General features: G+C 36.9%; 3 protein-coding genes and 2 pseudogenes across 8 annotated transcripts; 2 read left to right on the forward strand and 3 right to left on the reverse strand.

The window, feature by feature from the left end:
- Positions 1-4,079: 4,079 nt before the first annotated feature.
- On the forward strand, positions 4,080-6,273 carry LOC143587284 (scarecrow-like transcription factor PAT1 pseudogene; annotated as a pseudogene). Its single transcript, XR_013144856.1, has 3 exons — positions 4,080-4,098; positions 4,205-4,248; positions 4,703-6,273. The product of XR_013144856.1 is annotated as a scarecrow-like transcription factor PAT1 pseudogene (transcript).
- Positions 6,274-10,529: 4,256 nt separating this feature from the next.
- Positions 10,530-13,245, reverse strand: LOC143587293 (putative WRKY transcription factor 33). Of its 2 annotated transcripts, XM_077068623.1 has the most exons (5): positions 13,070-13,245; positions 11,641-12,380; positions 11,403-11,571; positions 11,175-11,333; positions 10,530-11,088 (listed from the first exon to the last, which is right to left on the reverse strand). In XM_077068623.1, the coding sequence occupies exons 2-5, from the start codon at positions 12,314-12,316 to the stop codon at positions 10,842-10,844; spliced, it is 1,251 nt and encodes a 416-aa protein (XP_076924738.1). In that variant the 5' UTR covers positions 12,317-12,380; positions 13,070-13,245; the 3' UTR covers positions 10,530-10,841. The 2 variants fall into 2 exon arrangements, with proteins under 2 accessions (XP_076924738.1, XP_076924743.1); XM_077068628.1 differs by lacking the exon at positions 13,070-13,245 and having other exon boundaries at positions 11,641-12,386.
- Positions 13,246-14,282: 1,037 nt separating this feature from the next.
- LOC143584996 (putative MO25-like protein At5g47540) lies at positions 14,283-16,436 on the reverse strand. The gene is made up of 11 exons (XM_077066899.1): positions 16,229-16,436; positions 15,865-16,058; positions 15,637-15,755; positions 15,490-15,564; positions 15,313-15,406; positions 15,149-15,208; positions 14,978-15,043; positions 14,747-14,845; positions 14,631-14,675; positions 14,449-14,551; positions 14,283-14,380 (listed from the first exon to the last, which is right to left on the reverse strand). Exons 1-11 carry the CDS (start codon positions 16,434-16,436, stop codon positions 14,283-14,285), a joined length of 1,161 nt encoding a protein of 386 aa, XP_076923014.1.
- Positions 16,437-18,885: 2,449 nt separating this feature from the next.
- Positions 18,886-21,584, reverse strand: LOC143585388 (uncharacterized). Of its 3 annotated transcripts, none has more exons than XM_077067200.1 (4): positions 21,579-21,584; positions 19,733-19,790; positions 19,396-19,588; positions 18,886-19,308 (listed from the first exon to the last, which is right to left on the reverse strand). In XM_077067200.1, exons 2-4 carry the CDS (start codon positions 19,784-19,786, stop codon positions 19,178-19,180), a joined length of 378 nt encoding a protein of 125 aa, XP_076923315.1. In that variant the 5' UTR covers positions 19,787-19,790; positions 21,579-21,584; the 3' UTR covers positions 18,886-19,177. The 3 variants fall into 3 exon arrangements, with proteins under 3 accessions (XP_076923315.1, XP_076923303.1, XP_076923308.1); XM_077067188.1 differs by lacking the exon at positions 21,579-21,584 and adding an exon at positions 19,929-20,058; XM_077067193.1 differs by lacking the exon at positions 21,579-21,584 and adding an exon at positions 19,929-20,021 and having other exon boundaries at positions 19,733-19,796.
- Positions 21,144-23,055, forward strand: LOC143585003 (UDP-glycosyltransferase 76H1 pseudogene; annotated as a pseudogene). The gene is made up of 2 exons (XR_013144475.1): positions 21,144-21,684; positions 22,196-23,055. The product of XR_013144475.1 is annotated as a UDP-glycosyltransferase 76H1 pseudogene (transcript).
- The last annotated feature ends 34 nt before the right edge of the window (positions 23,056-23,089 follow it).

Here is a 23,089-nt window from a genome sequence, read left to right on the forward strand (position 1 = left end):
GATGTAGGTGCAAGCTCGTCAACACAAAATGACGACTTGGTTCATGAAGGAACACATGAATGGCCCGAGACTGAGGATGGTGATTTAAGATGAAGCAAAAGACAAAAGGTTGCAAAATCCTTTGGTCATGACTTCGTAAGCTTTATGGTTGAAGGTGAACCTAATACCTACCATGAAGCGGTGACCTCACCTGAAGGACCTCAATGGAAAGAAGCAATCAAGAATGAAATTGATTCGATCTTACAAAATCATACTTGAGAATTGGTAGATCTTCCAGTTGGTTGCAAACCACTTGGATATCGTTGGATATTCAAAAAGAAGATGAAAGCCGATGGAAGTATTGATAAATACAAGGCGAGGCTAGTGATCAAAGGTTTTAGACAAAAGGAAGGTCTAGACTATTTTGATACTTACTCACCTGTAACACGTATAACCTCTATAAGGTTGGTGCTTGCAATCGCGTCTTTACGAAGTTTGGAAGTGCACCAAATGGATGTAAAAACGGCTTTTCTAAATGGTGATTTGGAAGAAGAGATATACATGGAGCAACCTGAGGGTTTCTCCGCCCCTGGTCAAAAGGGCAAAGTATGCAAACTCATCAAGTCTTTGTATGGCTTGAAGCAAGCTCCAAAACAATGGCACCAAAAGTTTGACCAAGTCATGATTAGCAATGGTTTCAAAATTAATGAGTGTGATAAATGTGTTTATGTTAAAAACACAAATGGAGGTTATGTTATTTTATGCCTTTATGTGGATGACATGCTTATCATTGGGAGTAATGATAAAATGATTCAATCTACAAAAGACATGTTAAAGGCACGATTTGACATGAAAGACCCATTTAGTTGATACTATTCTTGGAATAAAAATCATTAAAACCAAAGAAGGTCTTACTTTGAGTCAAGCACACTATGTCGACAAGATTCTTGAAAAATTCAACAAGGAAGACAAGCGAGTGGCTCGTTCTCCTGTTGACACCACTCTACATCTATGTAAAAATAGAGCTGAGCCGGTTGCTCAATTAGAGTATTCAATAATCATTAGAAGTCTAATGTATCTCTTGACATGTACGAGACCCGATTTAGCATACGCAGTGAGTAGGCTAAGTAGATATACCAGCAATCCAAGTGTTCAACATTGGAAAGCTATTATAAGGGTGCTTAGGTACATAAGATACACAAGAGACTATGGTTTGCATTATACCAACCATCCAGCTGTGATCGAAGGGTATACTGATGCGAACTGGATTTCGGATATGAAAGATTCCAAATCAACAAGTGGGTACGTGTTCCTACTTGGTGGGGTAGCAATATCTTGGAAATCATCCAAACAAACTGTAATTGCTAGATCCACAATGGAGTCTGAATTCATTGCCTTAGACAAATATGGGGAAGAGGCAGAATGGTTACGTCAATTCGTTGAAGACATTCCACAATGGCCAAAGCCGTTGTCGGCAATTTGCATACACTGTGACAGTGAGTCTGCAATTGGTAGATCTCAACGTTCAATGTATAATGGCAAATCAAGGCATATGAGACGTAGACATAACACGATACGACAACTACTGTCAACGGGTGTTATCACGATTGACCATGTGAGGTCAGAAGATAACATTGCAGACCCGTTAACAAAAGGCTTAAGCACGGATAAATTTTATAAGTTGTCGAGAGGAATGGGACTAAAGCCCGCGATGAAGGAAGTATGAGGGAAACCTAACTTAGCAGACTGGAGATCCCAAGAGCTAAGTTCAATAGGTAAACTTAATCATATGACCAGAGGCAGTCACTGTGGGGGAGTATCCCAAAACCAAAGGGAGTCTTGAACTTCCTAGTCCTTTCTCCTAGGGGAGTACCCTAAAACCAGTGACATTTGGGAGAGGTTAAGCATATTAAGGTTAAGTGAAATAACCATGATGCTTTTAATGATTCATGGGAATCACCTATGTTAGAGAGAAGTGTGGTCGCTTCGAATGGAATTGTGGGGATGCACAATTTCCTAGAGCTCTCGCAGAATCAGGACCGTGATCCATGACCATAACGGACACAAGAATTAGGGGTTGACCAAACCAGGGAGAGTATTGTGTGAAGGCATATTGTCGTCTACATAAATGGGGGTCTGTTCAAAGTCATCGCGACTACAAACCGCTAGGAGGCTAAGTATGCTTCACAACGGAAGGTTCAAATGGTAGCACCTACTTATCCGGCAATACTCAACTGCTGAAACTTACTTCGAAGAATCGATTTCCATTCATGTGGAGGATTGTTGAAAAATTTGTTACGTGTGCATTAGTAGGTTGTTATGACACAACAAATGCACACTAATAGACATTGATGCATGATATATCGATGTGTGATTGTGTGTATTTGAAAGAAAATACTATAGTGGTGTATCCCACATTGGTGGGATGAAAAACTTGTGCCTTGTTTTTCCTCTATAAATAGAGAGGTAAACTAAGTTGCAACACACACCAAACCTTACACACAACACAAACATTGTTGCAAGGTTTTTCCAACTTCTTCTTCTTCTACATTTCTGGTTTCTTTTATTCGAACCTTTTTCAGGTTTATGGTTAACTCCGGTAGTACTACTGCTCCGGCTGTTGTACCCTGGGAAACAACGAGTTCTCTTGGGAGATTCGAAATATTGTTTTAAGGGCCCCGTGTTCAACACGATCCTCAACCAAACCGTTTATATATTTTTTTTCCGTATTGTATTTGGTTTATTTCTTTGATTCTGTATTGTATTTCAGATTCTTGTATTGTATTGTATGAGTAATAAAACTGTTTGTTAATTTTCTATTTATTTACTCAATTCACGAATTCGGTTCCTACATGGTCTTCTTCAAAAATCAACCATTTTTTTTTGTTCTTCATTGAAAATACTAGTAATCCTTAGGCTAAGGGCTATACACCTTTCAATATTATTTCCCTTATTTTATCACGTCTGCGCCGTGTCAGCTTTCCACCCATCATTCAACATCACCCTTCAACCAGTGAAATACATCAATATGTCATCATTCTCCACAATTCCATTATTTAATAATAAAAAATGAAAAATAATAAAAAATAAATATGACTGGTTACCCTCAAATGAGGGGATCACTGACCTTACTGACCATGGTCAGTAGCCTCAGGTCACTCGTGACAATTTATTGAGAGGGGGGGGGGTGGGTTCAGTGAGACCGGCAGAGTAAGAAGTGTTATTTGGCTGTCACTCAGGACCGAGGATTGCCCACTGCTATATACCCAATTACCCCTTATGGGTGCTTTTTAATGATAGTATATGAGGGTGTTTTTGGTAATCCTTGAACATTCATCGGAGTGTTCATGATTTCATCACATAAACTAAGAAAAGTGAGATCGGAAAATTTTTAATTCCGGTTGATTCAATTCATCAAACAAACATAATTTTGAATGAAATCTTTTTAATTCCACGAACTTTGATACATTATATGAAACAACTTAATAATTTTTTTGAACGACCAACAAACAGAGATCTAGGTACTTCGTATGGGATGACCCAGCGACAAAAGACCGCCGTCAGCTGCCCCAACCCAGCCATATAAAGCTCTTAAGCGTCTCCAAGTTATCTTTAGTTTCGGGGAAATCCACTCTCCCAAAGACCCACTGGTGGTAAAACTCGGACACCTAGTCTTGCTTCATCAAGCCACCATGCCCTCCCAAAGTGTTATATATGAAAATCAAACTTAGGTCCCCGTTGAAAAATCCAGACCTCTTATCACTATAGTAACACAACAACTTAATATCATTTTAAAAATTGTTAAAAGCTTATTAATATTAGGTATATTATATAAAAAGTGAATGGCATAGATGTAATATTAAGTTATACAAGGACCCATATGAAAAGTAAATTCTTTTATACTTTTTAAGTTGCTAATAATAATAATAATAATAATAATAATAATAATAATAATAATAATAATAATCTCTTTCCCCAAGGGGGTGGGGTGGGGTGGGGGCCTGCTTTGCATCATCTTCATCTTCACTTTCACTCCACTTTCTTTCTATTTCATTTCAGTTGCTTCTCTGCTACTGTCTCATTCAAACCCATATCACACTCCTTTTCTTTATTTATCATGTTAGTCTTATCATGCTACTCTTCCATCAGTCATCTCCTAACTCATCTTTTTTTACTTCTTCATGCTTAAATCACTAACCAGTTTCTTTATTTTCTTACTTCCCAGCAGAAATTTGAGCTCAAGAACTCATTTTTATGGTGTTTCCTGAGGTGGGTCTCTCTCTTTCTTTATATGTATGTGTGTTTGTGCTTGTTTATATGATTTTTGCTTGTTTATACAATTTCTTGACTTAGGGTTCTATTGATTTTTGTTTGATGAGGGTTTTTTTACCCAAATCAAATTAGGGGAATCTTTTTCAAGAAAAGTTTACAACTTGATGTGGATTCTTGTAAAAAGGCTAACTTTCTTGAATTACCAAGAAAAGTTAATAATTTGAGATGGGTTTTTTTATAAAAACTTAAAAAGGCATAATTTTCTTGAATTTTACCCTTAATTTCAAATTGGGGGTAAAAGTTAAACCCCCCCAAGATTATGTAAAAATTGAGATGGGTTCTTCTTTAATTTACTGTAAGTTGATGAAATTTAACTTATTTTTCAGTTTATTTGATCATGACTTCTAAACTGTTCTTGATATAAGCTATAAAGCTTCCTCCTTTTGTGCAGGCTCTTGAAGTTAATATCCCCTGCAACTGAGACTTGTATTCTGTTTTCTGCATAAGCGTACCGAAAGGAAACATCTGCGATGTCAAATACGCGGTGGTACTACCAATCAATGCAAGAATTCGAGGTCGTATGCAAACCGCAGTTTCAAGGTTTGGACAATATCAACCATGGAACCAATTTGTTCATCAAACCCGAGATGTATTGCACCCTGGATTCCTCTTCGGGTAGTGGTAGCTGCACCCTTGATTCACCAGTAACCGAGTCATCCGTGACCGATGACTTGAATGAGTTTAAACATAAGTTGAGGCAATTGGAGACTGTAATGCTTTCCGATTTGTATGAAGATCCCGAAAATGGAAAGTTGTCGGTTGACATTCCGGATATAGAAGTCTGGAAAGAAATGGTGGAAGGGGTTCCTAAACGGGACGTGAAATCTGTTCTAATCACGTGTGCAAACGCGGTTTCAGTTAACGATTTTTCAACCGCACAGTTTTTAATATCCGACCTACAAAAGATGGTGTCGGTTTCTGGTGAACCGATCCAACGGCTTGGGGCGTACATGCTCGAGGGTCTAGTGGCCCGGATCTCGAGTTCAGGAAGCTCGATATGCAAAGAGCCCGCGAGACACGAGCTCATTTCATACTCTAACATGTTGTACAAGGTCTGCCCGTATTTTAAATTCGGTTACATGTCAGCAAACGGTGCGATTGCTGAAGCAATGAAGGATGAAAACCGAGTCCACATCATTGATTTTAAGATCGGTCAAGGAAGTCAATGGGTCCCGTTGATCCAGGCGTTTGCAGCCCGACGTGGTGGGCCGCCTCATATACGGATAACGGGCTTCGACGAGGGAAACGGGCTGAATATTGTCGGTCAAAGACTCTGCAAACTTGCAAGATCTTTCAACCTGCCTTTCGAGTTCAACCCGGTCTCGGTTTCCGTGTCCGAAGCCGGGCCCAAACATATCCGTGTCCGGCCCGGGGAAGCCTTGGCGGTTAACTTCGCGTTTGTATTGCACGGGTTGGCAGACGAGAGTGTGAGCATTGAAAACCATCGAGACCGGATTATACGGTTGGCAAAGAGTATGAAACCGAAAGTGGTAACGTTAGTCGAGCAAGAATCAAACACGAACACAGCTGCGTTCTATCCTAGGTTTCTTGAAACCATTGACTACTACAATGCAATGTTTGAATCAATGGATGTTTGTCTGCCACGTGAGAATAAGGAGAGGATAAATGTTGAGCAGCATTGTCTTGCAAAAGGTGCGGTGAACATAATCGCGTGTGAGGGGGATGAACGGGTGGAACGACACGAGCTAGTTGGGAAATGGAAGTTAAGGTTTATGATGGCGGGGTTTGACCCGTACCCATTGAGCTCGTTGGTCAACGGGACGATAAAGATGCTGATGAAGAAATACAGCGAGCGGTATCGAGTTGAAGAAAGAGATGGAGCATTGTATCTTGGGTGGATGAATAGAGATCTGGTTGCTTGTTGTGCATGGAAATGAAATAAATGGATGCTAATTGACTTAAAAACATTTGGTCATCTTTGTTTTGAGTTTTGATCTAAGAAAATCTAAATTAGAGAAGCTTGAAACATGTTTTTTTTTCTTGTTTTCTTAATTTGGGCCTGTAATTAGAAGATCAAATGTTATGGTTCATCTATGGGATCGAGTCTCGAATGAAGCATTTTGTTATGGGTTGAGTTAGGGAGTTTTCCCAGTTGTGGGTGGCCGGATCATCAAGTTCGTGAGGGTGATCTTAGATGTCTGGTCAATCAGTTAAAAATATAAAATGTTTTCTTTTCTACCTAGGATGCATATAGGGTTGTCCCCAAAAGGATGGAGTTATAGAGGTGGTCCCATGGAGGATACAGCCTCTGTTAACAACTTGCTATTATTTATTTAGCTTGTATTATTAAAAATGAGTGTGGTGTTTGGCTTGATCTATTTACTAAACAATTCATGTTCGGTTGACATGGTTAATAAGCAAGTTATACTAGCCAGTTGAAAACCTGATTATTTTCAAGCCATGTTTTGAACAGTGTCGGGGATCACCCCTTAATATGTGGACAGCGAATCGAGTTGTCCATTGGATTAGAGATCGGTAATAACTCGTACATTAAGACCCAAAACACACATTCTACATACTTGTAAAAAAAACGTTAAGTCATGTTACTAGAAGTTCAAGTCTTATGCTTGAATGCTTGATGACTTATTGTCTTGTAGGCCTATATATGGTTGTCCGGTGGTCAGGCGGTTTGTTTTTCTCTTTAAGAGGTGGTCCTCCGATTGACGTATGGTACGTGGGTCATAAATCGAATGGTCCATTACTAGATTAGAGATATATAAAGCCTATACTTCTTTTTTGCACGTCAATTTCAATATAAGCAAGTTGTGGGAAGAAGTACTCCTCTTCAATTTAAAAGTTAAAAATTTTAAATCTTGTCATAAACCTTTTTCATCTCATGATTAATAGGCAAAGCATGATATAACATTCATAAACATTTAACTTACCTTTCTTTCCTTTTTAACCCTTTTTAATATATATATATATATATATATTTCTTTATCTTTTGTCTATATGTCACGGGCGGTCCTTAGGCCTCATGAACCTCGCATTTAGATCATTTGTAGCACGTAACGGTATGTCGTCGCTTGAACATCAACAGAGCAAGTACTTCACGTGTGTGGCTTGTGGTTGCGTGTTTTTAACCTTGGATGCCACTTACATTTTGTGGGGTTTATTCACCACTTTTTCTTACATAAGGTTTCTTAAGTTTTCGCTTAAATCTTTTAGGGTCCCTATCATGAATCGTGATGTATCGTATTTCACAACTACTCATAGTTAGATTCATTGCATACGCATAAGCGATCCATTTATGCATTTAGTGTCCAAGATTTGTTGGAGCTATATAAGTATACGAGGTGTGACAATCGTCAATTTCAGGTTAACTCCGTTAACTCAACTCCGTCAATTCAAACTTAAGATCATTGAATCTATAACGCACACTTCATTACATTTAAACTAGGATTTAAATGGCGCTTAACACTTACTACATGTGTAGTCTTTCGGGATTTGCACCGAAACGCGAACGAGTTGACGCGAACGATTGATGAATAAACGAAAAACGTCAAAACAGTAATTATGTGATAATTATATGTTAGACTTATGTGTTGTGTGATAACATCGTTATAAACACTAACTCAAGATGTAAACAAGTTAGTTAAGCTAGATAAGTAATACTTAGAAGTGGATGGGCCAAAGTGTAACATGGTATTTTTATAAATAATAATAATAAACCCTAACTTATTATTATTATTCCCCACAATCCCGATCGGAAACCCACCCCTCCCCTGGCTCCTTGGCTGCCGTCATCTATACACACACATACAACCATCAATTTCAACTTTTGATCGAAGATTAAGGTGCTAGGAAGGTATAAACGACTATCCTATGCATCATTTATACTTGATTTTGATGTTTAATGGGTTAATTAAAAACCCTAGAGGCCGATTTTATGTGTGTATGTAGTTGATATCATTGTTGTTGATTTGATAACTAGATTGGATATTGTTACATGTTAATTGTTGTGTCTTTGATTTGAGTTCAAACAAAAACCCTAATCATGTATGTAATGTGTAATTGATGTGCATGGGTAGTGTTTATGGAGTCTAGAGTGTTATATGAATGCATGATGGTCCATAGATAGTTAATATGTTGAGTTTGGATGCAAACAGTTTCTGGACAGATTGTGTTATTGATGTTTAATTGACTGTAACGAGGTGTAAATGTGAAAATTGGTTGAGTTTATTGATACTACAGTAAACTAGGTTGAGTCTAGTTTCTAAAGAATATAAACTTGTAATTTTTGGACGTGGAAAAGTTAACTTTTATGATTTTACAAGAACGTTGTGCAAAGCTGAGCTGTTAGACCTGCTGTTAGGTTGTTTTGTAAATATTATATCTCATAAACTACGAGACCAATTGGGTTGGTTCCACTTCTGGAAGTTGACTCATTGAGTTAGGAATCTAACCCAAGTGGTCTTGCATTTATTTGATTTTTCGTTTAACGGGAATTGCAAATAACATTCTGTTGCGCATGAATTTGACTGTTATGAGTTTGCTGTAATGATTTGATGATTGTGAGAAACCTATGTGGAATAAAAATATAATAAAATATGTTCTGGAAACCTAAGACATATATGCTTGTGTGATGATTTTTGGTAAATTAATTGAGATGCTATGATCGGTGGAATAGTACAATCTTTCAAGTTGGATTTCTGTCTCGGTGGAACTAGCTGCTGAGTTTTGTGAAATTGCATGAAACATGACACTTGCTATATAATTGTTATGTTTTGACCAAATTGCCCTTGCGGGGAATAATTGCTAATTGGTTGTCATGATTTGACCAAATTGCCCTTGCGGGGAATAATTGCTAATTGGTTGTCATGATTTGACCAAATTGCCCTCATGGGGAATAATGGCTAGTTAATTGTTATGTGTTGACCAAATTGCCCTTACGGGGAGTAATTGCTAGTGATGAATTTTATGAATACATGACATGTAAATAATTGCTTACACATGTATTGTATCACAAATACACCTGTTAAAGTCACACACGATTCACAAACGAAACACGGAACATGTTATGTGCATAGGTATTATGTGCCGGGTCTAGAGACTCGATAATATTCCGACACTGAGAAAAGTCTCTTTGTTGTTTTAGAACGCTAGAGAGAGTTTATTTCTGTGACGCGCATCTTGGTGATTTAATTTGGGAATTTCTTCGCAAACAGTGAGTTTCACTTTCCCCTTTTAAACTTTTTAAACGCTTTTCACTTGGGGGAGATAACATACTCCGAAACGCATTTAAGATTTTGTTAATATAGATTATATATCACTTGTAAAGACTAAGTGGCAAACGCGTTAACTAAAGTCCTTCATAACATCGAACCGGTTAATATTTGGATAATAGCGAGTCACTGTTGAGTAGTACTACTGGGTTTGACAAACCCCACCCAACGCTAAACTCGACTGGAGGTCGAGTAGGTGTAATCTTGGCTAAACACATACCATGGTCTGGATGACCTGGTGGCAAGGCAAATGATAAACAGTCCGCTTCGGTGTCGAACACTTAGTGATACTTGTTTTATAGGCTAGCTACCTATAGATATATAATTGACATAACATTATCTGGTAACGCAAAACGCTGTAACGCAAAACGCTTAACGCAAAAAGCTGAACGCTAAACGCTTTATTTTTATTTAAACTTGTGAACTCACCAACCTTGTGTTGACACTTTTAGTATGTTATTCTCAGGTAGCCGAGGCGGGCGCGCGGTTTAGGAACATGCATTGCTTGAAACATTTTTAATTATGCAAACTTATTTTAAACTATGATCATTGGGTTTTAAGTCGTCCTGCGTGACGTAACATTGTTTTCTATGGTTTTACGCTTCCGCATTTAATTACTCGTAAACGTTTTCATGGTTTTGAAACTTTGTTTTATGGTTTGATTATAACTAATGATTCCGATCATGTTAGTTCACACCCTCTGACGGTAAAACTCCGTTAGTGGATTTTAAGGGTGTGACACGAGGTTGCGGTAATATTCGTGTTTTGGACCTTTATATTATCTTTTCTGTCCCTGTTTAGCTTCTTAATCCTATCTAAATACTATTTATTAATTTACACAACAATTTACAGTAGATTTAATGATATATAATTATCATATTGGGAATTGAGTAATGTGAATGTTTGTTTCTTGATTCTTGGTATGTTTATCAAAGCATCAAATGGGTGGAACCCAAGAAAGACAAACTACAAAAAGAACAATAAAGAGTTGACCACAAAAGAGCCAACATGATACAAAAAGATAAAACCAATACAACCCCACTAGCGACTACAAAGTGTTCTTGGTCGATTTCACAAGTCAAATGGCATGCCACCATAACATTCAAAGTAAACAAAACCAAATATAAATAATACTTGTTCATGTTATCTATTCACTCATCCAAATAACCCCAATCTTTAATCTGCAAATCATAAAGATTTATAGGTAGGTATAAAACAATAACAACACTATGCGACTATCATTATGACCTAAAGGATAAAGTAGATAACTCTAGCACTCGAACCTCATGTGGCGCTAACATGAAGAACCATTTCCATACCACTAGATTCTGCTTGACCTCTTGAACCATCATTTTCAACAGATGTTGGACCGGTCCCGGTCCCTGAGATGTTTGGAGTGACCGTTCGACCACCAGGCATATCATGATCATGCCGTCCCTCATAAGTTGTAATCACCACTTTTTCATCATTAGATGACCGTTCTACATGCTTTTTAGCAAGACAACCGGCACTTGTACACCGGTAATAACTCCTGCATTAAAGCCAAAACACTTTTATGACCCAAAACATAAACTTGTCTACTTATGCATAACAAGTTAACAGCTTTAATAATGTTACCTTGGATTATGATTGCCTTTCACTAACTTCTGCCCATATTTGCGCCACCGATAGCCATCGTTTACAATATCAACTACACTTGTTGTCTGAACCACCACTCGCGGCTCACAGTTTGTCTTAGTTGCAATACCTTCATTCATGCTAGAAGTGTCTCTCTTCCTATAATAGAGATATAAATATTTCAAAATTAAAAAAAAAATCAAAGAATCAGGTATTGTTTTAACTTACTGTCTTTTCGAGTCTGGTGACACATCGTTATTAATCTCACTTTTCGTTTCGTTTTCCTTAACATCAGCTTCCACATTATTGTCGCTTACAGGAATCACTGTGAGCTGATGTGTTTCAGCTTCTGACACCTCATGATCATTATTTGGTGTGGTAAGCACAGATGAATGATCTTCACATAACATAAGGATTAACATGTTATCACCAAAACATGAAATGAAAATAAAAATCAATCATGTACCTTCAGAAGGCTTGTCAGATGGTATTGATTGAACAGGAAGAACGATAGGCGTTCCTTTAGCAAGTGTATGTGGAGGTTTAGGATGTTCATGATTCCATAAGTAATTTATTTCTGTAATATTCCCGTCATTAGAGCGTTCCACTTGTTTTCTTGCAGGACAATTAGCAAATGTGCATTTGTAATAGCTTCTGATAAATATATTCCCTTTAACATGCTTTTGACCATATTTTCTCCAATTATAGCCGTCACCAGTAGGTTTTTCAGGTAGTTTTGAGATAGTGACTCCTTGATCAGAATGTGGTGATTGAGCAACTGTAACATTGTCAGCATGGCGTCGTAGTGGTAACTTATCAAGCCCTTTCTCGGGCCTCAATACCACAATATTATTTTCATTATCAGGTTCTGAAGCAGGGGTTTCCTGTGAGGTGTTACTGACGGTTTTAGGTATTATTGTGAGCTCCTCTTCTTTTAAAGAATCTGATCCGGCACTTTCGATTTGAAGGGTAGGTTTGTCATTTTGACAATCTAACACTTTGTCAGTTTGTACGGTTGTGGAACTTCCTTCTTGATTAGAACTATCATGAGACTCCTTGACTTTTGTTGACTCTGATACAGACAGGTCTCTACTGTTGGAGTCATTATTTGTCAAGTCTAAACTATCAGATGACTTGTCCATTATCTTGCAATTTCAATACCATCTTGGTTGCATTTTGATTGACTTCCTTGGTATAACCACCCAACTATAGCTAGATAAGATATAGAAGTTATTGTTATGACTTATGAATCAAAATTGTTTAATCTTATCTGGAAATGTAAATCAATCAAAAGAGTAACATTCAGACACATCTCACTCAAAACAGTTTTGATAAAATACAAGCAAATACTATATACTCATTCCTTCACATTCACAACATCTCGCCTCCGTTTCACATAAATACTGTTTCTAACCTTGAAAATATTTAGTCATCTAAACATGGAATACATTTAAGCATCACTTTAGATATGTACAATTACTTAAATCACAGTAACTACTCAAGAAAGGTCCATATTCTTTTCTAAATGCATCGTATTTTCCCACTGATTACAGAAGCAATTTTTCCGAATAATAATAATAATCGCATCAAATATTCCTGGCACCACCACAATAATAATCATACTGAACTACTAGCCAAATAAACTAAAAAAATTTGACCTAATTGCAAAACAACTGTCGGAGTAAAATTCTACTGAATCCTGAGTTACAAAACGATTCAGTTGAAAACCTAAAACTAATTAGTCAAAATCACAAACCTTGAAAAGTCAAACCTTATAATCACAGTCAAACCACACCAATACAAACACTAAATCCACTGAATTACTCGTCTATCAAACCTAAAACTGATCAAACCATAATAAAATTAGCAAAAACAGTAAAAACCCTAAATTAAACCTTTTTGGTCGAATTGGAGTGAAAACCGGAGGCGGCGATGACACGGCGGAGGTGTATGAGTCGCGGCGAGTGTAAAATTGAGCAAGCTAACGATGGGTCGAAGCGAGAAATGGTGATTGTGTGTGGTGGAGTGCAGGGAAGAAGAAGAAGAAGAAGAAGTATGAGTTTGGTTGGTAGTTAGCTTACTTACATTTACCTCCCCTTCACTTCTTTTCTTTATATAACTTCTCCCTCACTTTTATATAACCAATTATTCTTTGTTTTCGCTAGTTTGAATATGTCAACAAACAACGATTTATAGGTGAATAATAATAATAATAATAATAAATGATTTTAGTAAAGCCGTTTCTCCCCCGGCCATAACTTTCTCCGACAGGAAGGGGCCGTTTAGTTTGTAGAGTTCAATAAAGTTGAATATGAAAAACTTTTAATTTAAAGTTGTGTTTTGTTGTATAATAAAAGAGTTGTCGGAATTAATTCCTTCAAAAAATGGAATTTAAGGCCGTGTACACCTCTTTATTCAAATATGTGACTATGTGTATATGCCTCCTGATTAGAGGTGCACAAACTGGTTTCAAACCCTAAACCGATTTGATTTGGTCAACAAAAGTCAAAATCAGTTTATGATCGGTTTCAGTGAGGGTTGAAGCTAGTTTCTTGACTAGTTTACAATAGGTTTTCCGTTTTTGACTGATTCTTGAACTGTTTTGGTTCAGTTAACCTGATTGAAACTGGTTTCGGTAGTGAGAATACAAACAAGTTTCGAACCTACAGTTTTAATCGATTCCAAACCAGTTTCTACATAATCGGTTTCAAATCGATTTTTGAGTCGGTTCGGTTAACCAGTTTTGTTGCCCATCTCTACTACTGATTCTTGATGTCTTCCTATACTTTTTATAAACCTTTTTTAGCATATACAAAAAGTATTAAACTATATATAAAAAAGAAAAGAAAACTGTGAAACCAACAAATCTATACTAATGCTAATGCAAATTCAGCTTCATGAGATAAAAATTAGTCCATGAAACAAAAGAAAGCGTCAAGCAGAGGTAATTAAGGTTTTTCAACACGAGATTTCTTTCAAACTCGGTTGACCGTCTAAAAGAAAGCATCTAAGCGTCTAACAACTATGCCTTCACATCATGCAAAATATAAATATGCAGGCATCAGTTCTACTTGGCTCAACAAATAAAAAGAGGTAACCACTGGTTTTTCAACACGAGATTTCTTTCAAACTCGGTTGACCTTCTAGCTCAAGGGTGGCAATTTCCTTCACCACTTCAGCTTTATCAGATTCAAAATTTTCATCGGCTGCAAAAATGTATGATGTAAGCATCATGTTACAGTAGCAAAAACTGAAATATCAATCTTTTCTGTACCCTTTTCAAAAGTGAAGTCGCTAAAAAACCGAATGAGTTTGCTTCTGTTAGCAATCAGCACTTTGACAATCTCTTGAGGCTTTCTCTGATTAGCAGGAAAAAGCTAATCCAACGGCCAAAAGAACCGATTAAAGAAAACATAAATCAACTTAGAATTAATCAATTAAAATTTCCATTGTTACCTTGAACACATGGAAAGCTTCTAGCTGTATGGTCTTGTTTGAATCCTGGAGGATAAAAACATTCAACAGCCATCGTAAAAAATATAAAAATGTAACATCGATGGATTTTTAAGTACCCTGAGAAGATTCATGAAAATTCTCATGTTGTCCAATGAGCACACGTATCGAACCATCACCGGGGTGTTGGAACGATCCAATAACATTGCTCTCAACAACTGAAAAGTTTGCAGGCTCCCAGTCATAATCACAATATAAAATATATAACAGAAAAGGCTAATATATCTAACAGAATATAGAAAAATGGTACTTGTAAATTATACTACAAGATCATAAAACAAAACACTAACCCTGACAGCATTCCTTCTAGTGATGTAGTTGGAAGATTCCAGCAATGAGTTGTATTCCAGGAAGAACTACACCAAAGAAATATAATTTACAAATAAATATAATTTATATAAATGAGTGGTCAACATAAAACATTAGTTTGAGATGTGGTTTCTTGTCAGTCAACTACTCACCCAATCATAATTTTTGTCAAGAAATTCGGCAACAGTTGACTTATGCCTGGTCAATAGCTCCTGAAACAAGTATGAAAAAACACTCACCAAGCTGTCCATAACAGGACATGCAAATTTCACATTTATATGCATCTGAAGAACATAATGAAAGAGTGATACTTAACTGTAAATGTTGATGCTGCATCTGATGCAATGTCAAAACTTGGATCTTGTATGTATTTGAAGAACAGTTTAATATGATCTGACTCCAGAATATACCTGTGAAACAAGACAGAAGTTAGCTTAAAACATTATAACAAGATCACACATGAAAAAGCAACTTTTTTGTTAATATTGTTTACTTTGCAGCTACTTGATGACGAATGCATTCTCTTAAAATAGCACCATATGATATAGCAAGCTCCGAGTCTTCGCATCTGAATATTGAACATACTAAGATTATCTCACACCAGATAATAAAAACACGCATTGTGTAACAGAGAGCTAACCCTGGTAGCAGCATAGCAAGAAGAGCTGTATTGCTCTCCAAATAATCAGAAGCAAGGGACCGCCCATTCACTCGTTGCCTCTGCAAATTTGCGATCACATGTGTGACATCTTGACGTGTCTGCATGATACCAAACTCATTGCTTTTACAGCATTGAAGAAACATAAACAATATAAAAATCAAATCATTCCACAAGTAAGAAATGATACTTCATGCTACATTAACATACCCCAGGGTCCAAATGAGGAAGAGATGCAATTAGCATGTGACATGTGTCTTCTTTGAAGAACTCCTGTGTCAACTTTACACAAGCCTCTTCTGCTGGTTCTGACCGTTCGTCTCCATAAAGTACTGTCCTCACTTCAAGGATTACCTTTCGCAGCTCACAAATCTGCACCGCAAATGTGAATTTCAGAAGAAGCCCTAAAAGTTAACCATAAATCAGATCTAAGAATGCTGAGTTTCATATTTATGCTAATAATGTATTATAAGAACAATTAGACAGAATACGAATATGAATACGAATAGACTCTGGGTTTAATGAGCATGTTATCTATATATATATCCTTGAAATTCCCATAACTCAGATATACAAAACGAATACCAAGTTAACTTAGTATCAGAGCACAGAAGCACAACCAACGAGAAATATTCAGCAGCGGGCCGGCCGGCCGCTGCAGCTCCATCCAAGCACCTCTTCATTACAGCTTTCTGTCGGAAACCTTCTTCGTTACATTTCAAACTAACAACTTTCAATTCCTTTCCTTTCCAACAATAAAACTGAATAACCGGCGCCACCATCGCTACAACAACAACCACCACTACTGTTAACCTAACGCGGCAGCCGCTCTCATCTTGTGACTACTTACCATGATCAGAAGCCACTGGATCTCATATTCTCATTTAGTAATAATAGTTTTTACATTTGAAGCTATAACCTACGGGCCTGGGCTTGTAGGTGTTCCCGGAGGAATATTATTAATAATATGTAAATGAATAGACTCTAGGTTTAATATTAATGTTGTAATCTATGAATGCAAATTAAATAAATAGTAGAATAAAAAAAAAACCTTTTCACGGCGTTTGGATTTGCGAAGGTCTGGATTAGGGGCGGCGTAGGGGAGGAGGTGACGGAGGTGATGAACAAGCTCGACAGGGGTGCGAGGCTTAGGTTTGAAAAGCCCCAGCTTCATTCCGTTTTCAATAACTATTAATTAATTAATTGTAATTGGTAGGGTTTTGCAAATTATTATTCGATTGATTGATTAATTTCAAGGTGAAAATTGGGGATGATGAGAGATTTTAGGGTTCGGATAGGCATCAATCAATTCAATCTCATAAAGAAACACGACTTTGATTCTCATTGTTTGCGGCTCTAACTTCTAACTGCCTCTTATTTATTCCCCCACATATTTAGCGGGAAACGACACCTATGCAATTACTTATTATTATTATTATTCAAATTTTGTGTTGTCTTATGCGCGGACTTCCAGAGTTTGGTTTGGACGTTTCACGTGAAATCATACTGGCGGATGCTACTCGACAACCGTTGTACCACGACAAGGGTAACACTCTTTAGTGTAACACACAGTGTGACAAAAGGTGAGCTCGGGATTCGAACTAACAGCCTCGCAAGACATAACTCAAATTCTGACAATGATCTACAAAAAGTGACACAACTAGAGATCGAACTTGGGTCTCTATCGGAAAATCCAAGCCTCCTACAATTATCTTTTTTAATATTTTTTGAACGAAATAATAATAATAATAATATATGTAACTTGGATAAACTTAAAAAACAAGTTGTTTTGTTTGGCAAAGTTAAATTCTAAAAGGTCTTTTTTTTACTTTTTATTTTTATCATAATGATCATTCGCACAAGGTTTACTATGATCATAAATCTATACATAAGTGGCTTGACATGATTATCTCCAGCATAAATGCATAATCTCTAGCATAAGGATAATTGTAAAAGATTTTCATCATGATATTTCTTGAACTTTTGTGCAAATATGAATTCATGTAGAAATTAATATTTTTTTATGTTTTGGGTGAAATTATTGTTTAAATCATATTGTAAGTCAAGTGGGATGGATTCTAATAATCCAACCTACAACTTTTGGTTGATATAATTCATACTTGCAATTTAAACAGTGACACTCTTAATTTTCATTTTCATTGCCACACATTAACTTCCTACTCGATTTTGATCACAATGGATTACTTTTCCTCACTTCCCTCGTAGTCATCCATGTTAACGCAATAGAGTGGAAATAAAATATAAATCTTTGATGATGATTATGCTAGCGAGACTATTTTGACAAAATAGTGAGTGTTAGAAATGTTGGTCAAATTTTGAATGAATTATTATTAACTATCATTGAGCAATATTTTGGATTGATAAAATTTAATTTTGCTTGGTAAATTAGTACTATATATAAATGGTTTAACATATTATAATAATTTTCTGAATATTAATTAAACCACAAAATTGGTTAAATAAATAGCTCTATTTTGTGAAGTCGGTAAACATGTAGTTATGTTGAATTTAAAATTTTTGTGACTTAATTTTTTTCTCTCTAGGGTGATATAAGTATATAACTTACATGTAGACCTTGTTGCATACTATGAATATACAAAGTACAAACATTCTCCTTTGCGTGCTTTGATTCTTATTTGCTCCACTTAAATACACATTCAATTGATACTTAGTTCGATCGTTCACTTATATGCATGCTTTGAGTTTAGTACTCCGAGAAATGCTTCGCTACAGGAGGCAAAGTGATCGGTCCTGGGTTAACTTGTTATCTGGCTTAGTATATGATTGTGATAGATCAAGCCCAAGACTAGTGATATAATCTTGAAAAGGTGCCTTTGCAGCCATAGCTGGCTTGTGATAGATCATTTCAGGGTGTTTTCATTGACTCCTTGTCTCTGTCTATAAGTCCAAAAGGATGAGGGTTTAGCATTTGGAAGGGTCTTGTCAAAAAATAGAAGGTTAGGTTTGATGTTTTGTCAGCTCTTGACATATTTCAGTCCTTTAAGATGTAAAACTTGGTAAAATGTCACCATGACCACACTTTCAATTTGCAAGTTGATATGATTAGTGGCGAAGCTTGGACGAAAATGCAGGGAGAGCCGGACTTCATACATATAAAAAAAATTCATAAACCTGTGGGTGGGGGGGGGGGGGTGTCACAATTATTGACAGGAACTAGTGAATTTACACTATTCAGAAAGATACATAATTGTTCGCCCATGGATATGATAATGTATATAACGGTGCTTAAAAGCTATAAATTAGCAATACAATCTTTCATCTCAGTGTATAGTTAAGATATTACAAACTTTCCACACCAACAAGCAGAAACAGCTACATAGAACTCACAAAAACATGGTACATTTGAAGGAATATTGATTATATAGGATATGGTTCTTAAGTTAAAAACCAAATGTTTCTGATCAAAAACCAAAACAAAAACAAAGAGAAAGACTCTTTCATAAGTAGATAGAATGTACCAAACATCCAATATATACCTTGATCAAGATTCTATCTTCAAGGAAACAACGCGTGATTGCCTATTACGCTTAGCGACCCTCGCAAATACTACAGATAACCAAGACGGGGCCCATCGCGGTCGCCTAACTTTTTGCTCACCCTTTAAGCAAGCAACTAATCAAACAAATTTCATCCAATCTTAATTAAAAAAAAAATATATTGCATGATTAATATGTAAATATAAAAGAGAGATAGGATAACCTTTAATCATCCTGAGTTCCTTGCATAGTGTTATGAAGTCTCCCCATTTCATATGGCAACGACGAATAAACCGAAGAATTTGTTCGGTTGTGAAGACGGACAGACCTTCCAGATACACTCCATTAACACCATTTTCTTTGAAAATTTGTTGATACCCACCAAGATTTATGTTTTCTAACCAAAGCCCAACATCCTAACCCAACATATATACAACACACAAAACTAAGTATATATAGACATATAGTCATCATGATCATCTTAACTAACAAGCAGATCATCATAATACTATATATTAATAGCAAGATCTGTTAAAGATGAATAATAAGCTTATATATACCTCAACTGTCCATATGAAGAAATCGAGAGGCTCCGGTGGCCGGTGCTTGCTCATCTTGCTTAAACTTTACACTGGAAATGAACCTAGAGGAAGAATAATAATAATAATAATAATAAGATGATGATCATTAACATAACCATGATAAAATAAAAAATAGTAATAATAATAATAAAGAAGAAGAAAATGAAAACTTTACGTGTGGAAAGTGTGTTGAGATTAGGTTCGTGAATCGTGATTTACGGCATTTGAAAACGAGACAAGAGAATGGATTGGATTGGTGTTTGTCATTGTACGAGTAGAAAAACACAAGCACGTGTCTGTGTGTGACTGAGAGTCGTGTGTTTTGACCTTTTTGTAGCTTATTGGGACACTTATGTTGAATACTTTAATTTTGTTTCACCCTGCCCCACAAATATTCAAATACTACACCACTTTATCATATAAAAAATGTTTTTAAAAAATTGAAAAAGAAAAACCTTATAGCAAAAGGTCTTTTTTTTTAAAAAAAATTGAAAAAGAAAAACCTTATAGCAAAAGGTCACCCACGTTCGCGATTGCAAACAACGGTGGTAACCCGGTCCGTCATCAATTTCAAGCGAAACCCATAGTTCGAAGACCCACTGTGATAAAACTCTTGCTCGCTCATAACATTTTGTCACAAACGAGACTTGAACCTGCAACCTCCTGTAAAAAAGCCATTGGGCTACCTTGATTTATATATTAAGATGTTTATAATTACGATAATCATTTGAGAAATCTTGTCGTGTCATTAAAGATTGGTTATGATATATAGCCCATAATCATATATTTTGAATGTTGAGATTTTGTTAGAAACCCTTGTTTTTAAAAGAAAACAATGATTTTAAAACATATAGAACTTATCTTTGCATGACTCATAATCTACTTTTAGATTCATCTATATACTTATAGGCTTATAACGTGATTTGAACTACATCTGGAAGACTAACGCCTATTACAAACTAAGATACCATTTGTTCAAATGCCATTTCAATAAAAATGTACAATAACCATGATGCTAACGATAATGCGAAATTAAAATCGTACTCTAAACCATAAAACAATAGGTATTATTCAATAACTATATCACAAAATTGATTTAAAGGTTAATAAAGAACTAAGAAAGATGATCCTAACAAAACGAGAGTTACAAGAAGCTTGCTAGAGAAAGAGAAAATTGAACTCGGCAACACATAAAATCTTTTATTTCTTCTCAAACTCCCTTCTCTTCTTTTCTTTCATTTAAAAAACTCGGGAACAGAACAGAACAGAACGGTACAGTACAGTACACGTCATGCCGCCCTTCGATTGGTGCATATTTCCATCCAATCACATTCCCACCAAACTAACTTAATTCTCTCCATATCGATAACTCCAATACTAACTTCCACTCATTTTTACTCCACACATATTTTCCAACTTTCATCGTCATCATCAACCAGACATGTTAAACCACCACGGCGGCGGAAGACGGTGGCCATTGGTGGTGCTAGCATCCTCTCCGTTTCACGGCCACATGACACCAACTCTCCAGCTAGCCACAGCCCTCCATGCAAAAGGCTTCTCCATAGCCATTGCTCACTCCGAATCATCAAATCCACCAAACCCATCTAACCATCCGTCCAGCTTCACCTTCCTCCCACTCTCTGGCAACTTACCGACAGTTGAACAATCCGGTAGCATCGTTAACTTCATCAGCATGCTCAACAGCAACTGTAAAGCATCGTTCAAGGAACACTTGACTAGACTGGTTAATATTAATGAAGGAAAGAGATCGATAGTTATGATATATGATAATATTATGTACTTAGCTGGTGTTGTTGCTGCTGAAATGAACCTTGCGGTCATCGTGTTTCGTAGTACTAGTGCGGCCTACTTTCCGGCTTTCGTTGCACGTCTACAGCTCACTCAACAAAGCAGGTTTCTTGAACAAGGTAAATTTAATCAATGTAAGATTGGTTTATGGTTATGATTGAACTATGACTGGTAATTTTGATCTACCATGGGTGGTTGTTACTTGTTACTTTCTCATGGTGCGGGTCAAGGTGGGTTGATTGAGACAACCAGTATTAATGAAACGGGTCAGAATGGGTCGGTGTTATTGAAAAACGGGCCAAAATGGGTTGGTGTTATTTTTCAAACGAGTCAGATTGAATTGGTGTTATTTTTCAAACGGGTCAGGCAGGGTTGGTGTTATATTTCAAGCCTATGAGAATGAGTTGTTATTTTTCAAACGGGTCAGAATGGGTTGGTGTTATTTTTTTCAAACGGGCCTGAATAGATTAGTGTTATTTTTCAAACAGGTCAGAATAGGATGGTGTTATTTTTCAAACGGGCCAGAATATGTAGATATGGGCCACGCACCCCAGCACCCCTTTCGACCGTTTTGTCCCAATCCGTTTGACGGGCCTAGATCAAACTGATGCTAACTCCAAATGTTTAAAGATTTTGTGATGCAGGAGGTTGTACCAAATAATTATCCCATTAGATACAAAGACCTGCCATTTTCAAATTCTCCCATTGAAGATTGGAAAGAGCTTGTTACAATCTTCAGCCAACAAGTACACTCAGCTGTTATCTTGAACACTGTTAAATCACTCGAACACGACTCGTTAACGCGTATCCACGACCACTTAAAGGTTCATGTTTTCGCAGTCGGGCCTTTACACAAAATATCACCAAACCCGTCTAGGGGTTCTCACCAAGAAGACACGAGTTGAGTCACATGGCTCGACAAACAACCTCCAAAATCTGTGGTCTACATAAGCTTTGGAAGTTTAGCCACAATGGACTCGAAAGTGCTAACCGAGATGGCATGGGGTCTAGCCAAAAGTAACCAACGGTTTCTATGGGCGGTTAGACCTGGTATAGTCAATGGATCAGAGTGGCTCGAGTTATTGCCAGACGGGTTCATAGAGGAAACGAGAGAACGTGGTTTGGTTGTGAAATGGGCTCCCCAAAAGGTGGTGTTAGCCCATTATGCGGTGGGTGGGTTTTGGAGTCATTGTGGATGGAATTCGTGTTTGGAGAGTATTTCATCAGGAGTTGTGATGATATGTCAACCGTTTGGTGTTGACCAAGGAGTGAACGCACGTTATGTGAGTTGCGTGTGGAAATTCGGGCTAGAGTTGGAGCGGGTCGAGAGAGGGGAGATTGAAAGGATGATTAAAAGAGTTATGGCGGATGACAAAGGAGAGGAAATGAGAGTTAGAGTAAATGATATGAAGGAAATGGTTAAAGAAGCTGTTGGAGATAAAGGTTCTTCACAAGATGCATTGAAGGCTTTGGTGGATTTCATTGTCTAATTAATAGTTAATGATAAATATATTTTTAAAGCGA

Source organism: Bidens hawaiensis, unplaced genomic scaffold, assembly GCF_021521415.1.
Source record: "Bidens hawaiensis isolate Kalapana, Puna unplaced genomic scaffold, B.hawaiensis_p1.1 tig00001575_1, whole genome shotgun sequence".
NCBI lineage: Eukaryota > Viridiplantae > Streptophyta > Magnoliopsida > Asterales > Asteraceae > Bidens > Bidens hawaiensis.